This window comes from Plasmodium fragile, assembly GCF_000956335.1.
Source record: "Plasmodium fragile strain nilgiri unplaced genomic scaffold supercont1.82, whole genome shotgun sequence".
Classification (NCBI taxonomy): domain Eukaryota; phylum Apicomplexa; class Aconoidasida; order Haemosporida; family Plasmodiidae; genus Plasmodium; species Plasmodium fragile.
The window spans coordinates 28,086-38,717 of record NW_012192662.1 but is presented as its reverse complement, the minus strand read 5'-3'; the positions used below and the strand labels follow the sequence as shown (position 1 = coordinate 38,717).

The 10,632-nt window shown below is 40.0% G+C and overlaps 1 protein-coding gene across 1 annotated transcript; it reads right to left on the bottom strand.

Annotated features, from left to right (window-relative positions):
• Positions 1 to 100: 100 nt before the first annotated feature.
• Positions 101 to 5,843, bottom strand: AK88_04917 (uncharacterized protein; the record flags this gene model as incomplete). Its single annotated transcript, XM_012482521.1, has 2 exons — positions 101 to 2,635; positions 2,796 to 5,843. The coding sequence occupies 2 exons, from the start codon at positions 5,841 to 5,843 to the stop codon at positions 101 to 103; spliced, it is 5,583 nt and encodes a 1,860-aa protein (XP_012337944.1).
• Between the last annotated feature and the right edge of the window lie 4,789 nt (positions 5,844 to 10,632).

Sequence of the window (10,632 nt, the reverse complement as noted above, 5' to 3'; positions counted from 1 at the left end):
AAAAAAAAAAAAAAAAAAATCTACGAATATGTAAACGTAGAAGAGGATGTAAAATACACACATATGCCCTGCGGCATGTCACTCTTGCCTCTTCCTCACTCTAGGAAGAAATTTTCTGCTCGTCCGTGACGGCCTCCAAAAAGTTGCTCACCGTGTGGGAGTCGATTGTGGGAAATTCCAAATTGCGGATGTACTTGTTGGGCAACCCAATCGAGTTGGACATTCCCCTGGAGGAGTTCATGGACTGCTTGCCGTTGCCGCTGTTATTTTCTGCCCCGCTGCCATAGGAGTCCGCGGGCGAATTTAGGGAAAAATTTGCTCCATTCCCGTTGAGGGCGCTTCTCCCATCCCCATTATCATTACTGTCATCTGCCGCCCCGCCATTCAAACTTGAACGCAGAAGATCCATGGAGTTAAACGCGTCGTTATCGTTTTTCGTACACTCGATGAAGAAGTCTATATTGTCGTCCTCCTTGATGCATTCTCCTGGCGTCATACCAGAACTAGCAACACAACCTACTCCTGCCCCGTTACCATTATTCCCACTGGCGGACATGTTTAACTTGTTCACTTTCCTTCCACCCCCACCAGTTAAAATATGCGAATCGTTAAAATCGTTCACATCATTCAACTCGCTCGAAATATCTACAGCCAGTTTGTTGCCAATCAAGCAGCCCTCCTCATCATCATTCGAGTACATTAAACTGCTATCCTCATGGAGTCTATTTTCCTTCCCATACGATATGGACTCTTCGCTGTTGGAATTTACCGAATGGTTATTATTTCCCCTTGATACATTTTTAGCACTACTCTTTACGAGGCTACCATTAACACCATGCTGGTGTTGCTGCTGCGACTGCTGCGTCTGTTGCTGTGTGTGCTGCTCCTGCTGCTGATGACTGGACTTCTTCTTCCCCTTTTTCAAATCTGCGTTCTTCATATCGGTGTGGTGCCTATACTCCTTTTCCCACTCGGTTCTCTTCAGTATGGACAATTTTCTGGCTTCGTTATATCCGTACTTGCTTACACTAAAGCTGGTAAAGAGCCTCTTATTATTGGCTATTTGAAAATAAGCATTCCATTTACCAACTCCTCTAGGAGATTTGGAAAAATAAACTCCCTTCACTTTATCATCATTTGGATTTACACCTACAGGCATTTCATACTTCAACTTGCCCCCAATGCCATAAGTTGTTGATGGGACGGACGTCATGGTAGAAGAGCTTTTCATATTTTTTATATTTTTATTTCCACCACTTGAAGAGTTATTCATTCCAACTCCCTTTCCATTTTCACTCTTGCTATGTTTGTAAGGGCTCATACTTCCGTGTGCCCCACCTGCAGTCACAGCACTGCTCAAACCACCAGCCCCACAAGAACCCCCACCGTCCATTTTGCCACTACTCAAAAGGAGCTCACTACTATTATCATTATTACTTAGTGACAACTCCGAGTCATTGGCACTCATCTTGGAATTATAATCGGCACTGAAATCGTAACTCCTCTTCTTCTGCAACCCGCTCGGAGTCGCATTACTCGTGGCACTTCCATTCACATTGTATCCTCCGTTCATATTCATGGTGCCATTATTGTTATTACCACTGTTGTTACTCTGGTTCCCCTTTCCATTCTCATGCAGGTTACTACTGTCATTTCTATTGTTTCCATTTTGGCTTTTCATAAGGAGGCTTCTGGATTGGTGCAGGGAATTTTCCAAAAATCCGCTGGTGCCATTATTTGTGTTCATTATAAAGTCATACAATGCGGTAGGGTTTATGTGGTGATGTGGGAGAGATGGATGATTCAGGGAGGGGTAGTGATGGTTGTGGTGGAACATGTCAGAGTCGCGATCTCTATCGCGGTCGTTTCCATTTTTGTACGTTGAGGTCGATCCGGTTGCACCTCCTCCAGTGGCTCTCTTCTTGCTAAAAATTTCCTGCGACAGGTTCAAAATTTCCTTGTAGTTTTTCACATTATTCATGGCGTTATTCTTGTTAGCGAAGCTTTTTCTCGTATTCATGTGCGGGCCGCTGTTTTCGTCCACGGAGTACTCGTTGGAGTCCTTCTTCAACAAGTCGATCACTCCAAGCAAGCTGGCTTCTCCTCCGCTACCGCCAAGGCCGCTCACATGTGCACCCTTCTTTTCCTCTAACAAATTAAACTTCAACTTCTTCAACAAATTCGTATTGCACAGGAGGTAGTTCAAGTCATAGCCCCCCAGACCCGCTCCGTTCGCGTTCACTCCACCTCCACCGTTTCCATTCAGATCAGTGACCCCGCTTGCATTCCCACCTACACCCGTTCCATTGCATTTCTGCATAGGGTGATGATTGTGATGGTGGTGCGCAGGAGACGTGTCCCTCAACTTTCTCTTCCTCAGTATGTTCTGGAAAGTGTTCGATGAACAATTCGTATTATTATCACATCCGTTTAGAATGCCTCCTTTGTTTCCACTTCGTCCGTATTTGCTATAGTACTCCTTCTCATCAAAGTTGTCCTCCTCACTAAGTTTGTACTCTTGTAAAAATTTGTCCATGTCGTTATTGCTGCTTGAGTCCAGCTTCAGCTTGTCGTAGAAGCTCTTCACATCCTTCATGTCCTTCTCATGACAGTATACATCGTTGGGTCCATTATCCTGCAGGATGAGGAAGAAGGGGATGAAACAAAAAAAAAATGAGTGCACGTGCGTCACAAGAATGAATCACAGTTACTACCTAACACATGGGTGTGCAAATTTGCACAAAAACGTCTTTATTCTGTGCACACTACATGAATGCAAAAAAAAAAATATATACCTCCCATCCGCCGGATCCGCATAGATGCGCGCAGAGATAGCGCAAAAAGCTCAAGTCACTGGGGGTCAAGTCTACGTCCTTCAACTTGTTGTTCTCTGCATCACCTCCCTTGTGCATATTCGCATACTCCGCCAAAAATGATTTAAAGTGCAAATAGGCATTCACATTAGCATTACCCACGTCCTGCACAGTAGACTGGCTGCACGTACTATACATATTTTCACTCTCCTTCGAATTGAGCTTACTCAAATTCTTATATTTTTCCACTACCTTCTCGGCCTCCTGAATATAATTGTTGCTGTAGTCGTTGTACGAGTTATAGTCTATGCTGACGTTTAATTTGTTCAAAATATTTTCATCCGAGTAGCTGCATTTCTTCTTGCTCGAGTTGGAAGTGGCAGCGAAGCTGTTACTATAACTTAGAGGGTTATTATTTCCAACCAAGCCCATCATATTTGTGCTGTAGTTATTGCTCAGTGGGTTTACCTTATTGTTACCGTTTATGCTTGTTGTGCTGGTACCTATGCAGTTGTTGTGCATGTGCCCAATGGAGCAGTTCAATGGGTGAGCGCTGGAGCAGGCGAAGTGGTTGCCATGCGAGTTGCACGCGTAACTGGGGAAGCTTCCCCCCCCGGAAGAAGTTGTTCCGACAGCACCGGTGGTTGCTCCACCTGCACAGGCAGCCGACACACCGCACTGACTCCTACTACCTCCGCAAGTTAGGAAATCCTTCTCCCTTTTCAAATCGACGTTTCCACTCGAACCGTTACACACGTTGTGGTTACCACCAACCTTCTTATGCCCACAGCTGTAGAGGGACAGTACGCTAGCCTCTCCATCCGCCACATGAGGAGACACGGATGATATAACATTACTCACACTGTTGTTCCCATGGTAGGTGCTGCTAAAGTAGGGATTTCTCAAGGACAAGTCATGCATCTCGTCGACAATTTCTTTAGACAAATTATTCTCCACTTCATCCATGATTTGTTTTAACATTTCACTCTTCCCATTTTTGTTTCCACTGGAGGAAGAAGAACTAAAGGAAGTACTTGTGTCATATATATTGCTCTCCTCCTTTCCCTGAACGCTTTTTAACTTCTTTATAATTTCCAGCTCTTCAATGCATTCCACAATCGATTCAAGAAACAAACTTTTCGCTGCAGATACTTTTATATTTGAAAAACAGCAGAGGTATAGATCCAAGTTGTTCATGTCAACATTGTTCAGAATATTCACAAAATGGTATTCGAAGGATTTGTTCGTTTCACTCCAGATGGAGGTTAATCGTTTCAATATACGTAGATAGCTCAGGCAGATTATTTTGGACTTCCTTATACTTTCACTTTTATTTAGGGCTTCCTTACTGGCCATGGCGTAGCCATCGTGTATTCCTCCGCTACCATGGTTGTCATAGGAGGTACATGCAACCATATTACTTCCGACCATATTACTACTTCCAACCATGTTACTTCCAACGAGTGTTCCTCCCATGAGGTTATTGCCAACGAGGTTGTTTCCCACGGCGCTATTCCCTACGCACACATTAACAGGGGTTTCCCTATGGCTCATGCAGCCACTCTTCCCAACAGCAGTAGCAGCACCGGTAACAGCAACATTCACATATGTCTGCATGCCCCTTGCTACAGCGACCCCTCCACATGGGTTTCCACACGCCGTGGATTCATTCGCAATGGGCACAGCGACATAGCCATTGCTAACCACGTCTCTGCTCTCCTCTGCAAATAATTTCTCAAACTGATTGTTCACCCCCTCCTCCCCTTTAATACTAAGGAGGTTATCTATAAGGGCAAGTGTCTTATTCTGGTCAATGGGGGGAGAAGAATGTTCAGTAGCACTCTCCTTCTGCATTAACATATCTTTTATTAATGAATTTTTAAAATGCTCGTTACTGTTTCCTTCACTTTTCTCATTCTTCATTTGCATTTCGTTTTTCAATTGCACCTCATCGTTAAATTTATCATCAAGGTGATTATCCATTTCATGTTCTTCCTTAAAAAGGGAATGCTCTGACTTCCCTTCCTCATCTTTGCTGTATACACAGCTGTCACTGATTAACGACTCTTCGAACCTTTCCTTCAATTCTTCATCCTTGCACATTTCGTTCCTACCTTGGTAGGCGTCTCCACTGTCCTCACCCAAATTGGACTCGCCATCGTGTGGTTTCCCTTCGTCGTATGAGGCCGCCGTTCCGTTATGGACGCGTGGCTCTTCTAAATACGACCGTGCATTTACTGCCTCCACTCTATTATTCTGCTCGAGGGGCGACATGCCCAGTTCGTCTTCGTCTTCAGCCTCGTCCGCTTCGACATCCGCCTCGGCATCCACTTCGACCTGCTCTTCCTCCTCACATTCTTCCTCGATCGCCCTTCCCTCAGCGAGTCCCTCCTTTTCACAATTAGGGGCACACTGCTCCCTATCCTCACGGTCACCACTACCGTGGCTAACATTATTCCTCAAACTGCCGCTACCATCCTGTGGAGCGGACACACCCTGTAGGGCCTCGTTCCTTGGATACTTCTGTCTCTTTTCATTTAGACCCGATTCTGTAACTCCGGAATCGAACGCAATCTCCGCTTCGTCCCTCTGATCACAACTAAGAGGGTACTTATTACTGTTGACACTTCTGGTCTGTCTCCTCACCACCCCGTCCTCATTCCCATCGTCATTCTCGTTTATAAGTTTGCATTGCTCCTCCTCACCATGAGATAACAGTGTTGAAGATTTCTCAATAGGATTAAAGGTCCCATCATCCTGATGTACACTTTCCATGCTTCCAATGTTGATTTGATGTGGGGTGGTAGTTCTGCTGATTGGATAAACTTGTACCTCTTGCTGTGCATAATTCAAGTAACTTTCTACGTTCGTTAATGAATTTTCATTGTACAAATTCTTTACTTGGTCATCTTCCTCCTGTTCAGTCCCCTCCTTTCCGCTGGTGGGTTTCGTTCCTTTTCCATCCACCACACTGGGTTGTTTCCGGCTACTGTTAGAACTACTTCTTAGGGAGAACATTGGCGACACCATTGGTTACACAGACGCGAGGGGAAAAAGTAGAGGGGATGTAACCCCCAAGTGAGGGAACAAAAAAAAAAAAAAAAAAAAAAAAGGGGAGGGGGGAAAGTAGAATCGCCAAGTGTACCAAACGGATAACAAAAAAAATAAAAATACGAACGACGTAAAAGCCAAACACACGAACAACGTTAAACACCAAACACACGAACGCGACTTAACCGCCTAGAGGGGGAAGGAAAAAAAAAAAAAAAAAAAAAATTGAAAAAACATAACTCCAGCTTTGTGCAAAATTGTCCAAAAAAATACGTTTAACTTAAAAAAAAAAAAAAAAAAAGTTAATGTAATTTTAAAACATAGTGATTCACACGTGTATTCTCCTATATTAGACAACGTTGCATAAATGCAATTATTCCCTGAGTCAATTGTCTGTGTAGACTGATTTCCTCAAGGGGGCACGAGGGGTTGAAACGACAGGCGCACATATGCAACGTTCTCTACAGGAACTTACACTCGTATGAATTCACAAGCACGCGCTTTCATATTACACGGTTTGATGCAATTTTTAAAAAAAGCACATGCATTAAAAATTGACAAGAAAATAATAAAACAAAAAGACAGAATGGGGAAGTTACATATGTTAAAAAAAAAAAAAAAGACAGACAATCTTAATTTTTACAACATGTACATATACGCAACGGCTATGTACACTTCAAAGTTAATGGAAAAAAAACAAAAAAATACACATTTATTTGTTTAAAAATAGCTAGCCAAAAAAAATAAAAAAATAAAAAAAAATACATATTTATTTGTTTAAAAATAGCTAGCCAAAAAAAAAAAAAAAAAAAAAAAAAATACATATTTATTTGTTTAAATATAGCTACCCAAAAAAAAAAAACAAAAATACACATTTTGTTGTTCAAAAATAGCTACGCAAAAAAAAAAAAAATTTCATGTTAAAATGTTCGAAAACTATAATAATTAAACAAAAGGAAAATAAAACAAAAGGAAAATAAAACAACAGGAAAATTAAACAAAATGGGATTTTAAACAAAATGGAAAATTAAACAAATGGGTAATTCAAAAAAAGGGGGCTAAACAAGGCTAGAATTAAAGAACACACAAATTAAACAAGCGCACGAAACAAAGCGCAGTGAAACAAGCAGCAATGAAAAACAACGCAAAACAAACGAAGCATGGTATGCTAAGCACAAACGAATCGCTAACAAACAAGCGACGAAGCATGCCTACAGATATGCACACAATAACTGCACGCACGACTAACAAAACATATTGTCGAGCCTGCTCCCATCTGCGAAGGCCTTAAGACGGGACTGCAGCCTGATGTTGGTTGTGAGGCCTAACGCGTTGCGTCACGACTCCACGCAAGCGAGCACATGCGTTTTAGCACATACACAAGCACTCACAGATACACGCGTGTAGGCCTACTGGGCCGGTTTAGCAAAGCTCAACTTTTTAATCAAGCTTTACACCACGCGTAACCCATGCAAGGCACACGTGTTACAAAAACACACATAACTTCACAAATGTTCTATGCAATATAAGGATTAATTACTCATGGTATGCGGATGGTTATTTTTTTATTTTTATTTATTTTTTTTTTTTTTGTAAGCGAATTTAAAAAAGACTACAACGCTGAAGGACGCAAAATTGCGTAAGAAAAAAAAAAAAAAGAAAAAGGCACAAAATGGGGAAAAAGGAAAAAAAAAAAAAAAAAGTGGGAATACGAAACAGCGGGAAAATAGGTGCTTTAATTGTACATACAAAAATAATATTTAAAAAAACGGGTTTAAAAAACGTTCAAACATTTCTCATACAGTCCGAACACGCAGGCAGAGGTTAGGGCACACAGCTACTTCTTAACTCATTCAGAGGGCGTGCAAAAAATAGAAAACGGAAATAAACAAATACTTCCGGGTAGTTTTTATACACTACACGTGTGGCACATCTCTTGTATCTTTACGAGAAACGACGGCGCGTGCCGGTCTCATAACATATATATCATGCCACTCTACTGCGTACTATGCATTATTGCATGCCGTGCCGGCATCCGTATAACTCCACATGACGCAAGACTCACACAAAAATAATTACAATATTAGAAGGTATTCTCAAAACATAAAAAAAAAAAAAAAAAATTCAGTTTTTTCGTACGTATAATATTTTTGTCAAGTGCCTCGGAAAAAAAGAGAGGGGTATCGTTTTTCCACACACGTATTTTTTTCTTCTACGTAGTTGGCAAAAAAAATGTATGCCTGAGGTTAGCGGACGTACACACTATAAAATATGCTTATAATTACGCGGCGAACACTGCGGGTGTGTTGTCGCCACTTGTTCGCGCGCATACAAAAATGAATGATACCGTGGGTTATCTCGGCTGCGACAAACAGCGAGGTGCCAAGGGTACACCACGTTAAGGTACATACGTACATATACATATGTATACATATATATTACGTATATATGTAGGCATATGCATATGTATATACGTACGACTAAGCCATGCATACGCTGCTAAGCTAGCCTCTTGCTGGTTCATACAAATTTTGGGGCACGCAAAAAAAAGGGGTGACAACAAAAATAAGGGGAAATTTTCTATAAATATATATTAAATGCATGACATGTATTCCCAGTTACTCATATAATGGTACTGGAGAAACAAAAAAAAAAAAAAAAAAAAAAATATATATATAAGAGTGAAAAACTTCAAATGAGGTGTTTATGTAGATTTATCTCACTTAGTACATTAAAGAAATGTATGTACAATATTGTATACACTAATGTATACATAACAAGGGGGTCAGGGTTAGGGATTATACATATATAAATACATGACATATATTCTCACAACTCATGTAAACATACTTATGTAATAAAATACATATGTGGTACATATCTTAAAAACAAGAAAAAATGACAAGCATAGAAAAAAAATATATCTTTCGAAAAATAAAAAATAAAACAGAAAGGTATATAAATATATTTTCAGGGATACGCTCATTCATATATAAAATTAATTAGGCCAAAATACAAATTGTACAATGTCACATAAATATATATATATTATTATGACCCGCTCACTCGATTGTTCGATTGTTCACATGTATATATGTATTATAATACCTTGAGGTATTAATTTGTGCGTATTAGCTTGTGACATATATAAACCAAACATAATACATATATATATTTAGAAATGCATACATGTGTTTTTGCATTCCCCGCCGTATTTATAAATACGGCGCTGGAAATATAAATACGTATTTCTCGCATACGCTCCTTATAATATGCACATATATAATAACATGCGGCATGCATCACGTCGTATTGTAGGATATATATGTATCTCATGTAGCGCCTGTGGACCCACTGTCGTTTAATTTGCACTTGTGTATTTTTTTTTTTTGTTTATGCACTGCTACGCGTGGACTTGGCCGCTGTTTCTCAGCTATATATTATTATCACAATTCCGTGCTTTTTTTTCTCGCTACTTGCTTTGCAGGTATTTATTTTCTTTTTTATGTTCTCTGCTCTTCGGTGTATTATATAAAAAAAATAACAGCAAAAATAGGGGAAACAAATAAAAAAAGCATGCGCGGAAGCTATCAAATTTTTTACAATAGCAAATGAACCAACTGAAGGGGTTCCCCAAAAAGTATAAAAAAAAAAATGAAATAAATAAAAACAAAATAAAGTAAAAATAATTGTATATAACAAAAAAAAAAATACCGTGCAGTAGTAAATTTATGCAGCCACAGTTTTGTTTGGAAAAAATGTAAAATACATGTAAAAAACGGAAAATGTAGCGGTGCGAAAATTTGCCACGGATAATGGAGTTTGTAAATGTGGCAACGCTGGGTAAAAAATGTGCCACTTCTCAGCGCTTTTTGGTTCAAAATTTCGTTCGAATATTAAATACAATCTCGTTTAACAGAAAATGCAAAGGGGAAACAAACGGAACAAAACAAAGTCGATGTGGTTATGGGTGCCTGTACACGCGTGCTAATAGGCGGCATACGTATGCGCGGTGATGTATACACCGGCGGTTGGGAAAACACTGGCCCGTTCTGCGACGTTGACGGAGCGGCAAGTTATTTTCGCAAATGTAAAAAAGTGTGGCATCACTCGGTGCGCGGGGCACATGCACCAATGTATTCATACATATATGCATATATATATATGTGTATATGTGTATATATATTTATACGTATGCATACATGCATTCAGCAGGCATCCCACGTGTGGCTATTTTTTTAACGCATAAATGGGGGCGCCGCGTTACCGGAAAAGGGGCCATCAAAATGGGGCACACAAAAAAAAAAAATGCGTTCGTAGATTTGGTCATATATCGGTACAACGTTCAAAAAAGGGAGGCCATCCACGAAGGAATTACAAAATGGCCCATTCGTTCCGTTTTACATATAACAAATAGACAAATGCGCGCAGTACACAATTGGTTCGCGAGCACTGAGTGATGCTTGACTGGCACACAAGTAGCTCATTAACAAGCGTACAAATACCATGCATACGAAACATACATGTACAAGTGTAAGAATATCAACGGAAAAAATATGCACATGTAGACTCGTACAAACGGATGTGAAAAAAAAAAATATCAAAACGTAAAAAAAAAAAAGGAAAGGACGTTTTTTTTTTTTTTTTATGTCATATAAGGTGGCGCATAAAACAGTTGTCTGAATTTTGTTCCTATCTTTCTCTTTACTTTTATCATACATTTGTTGATTATGCTTTATTTTGCTTGCTTTTTTTTTTTTTTTTTTTT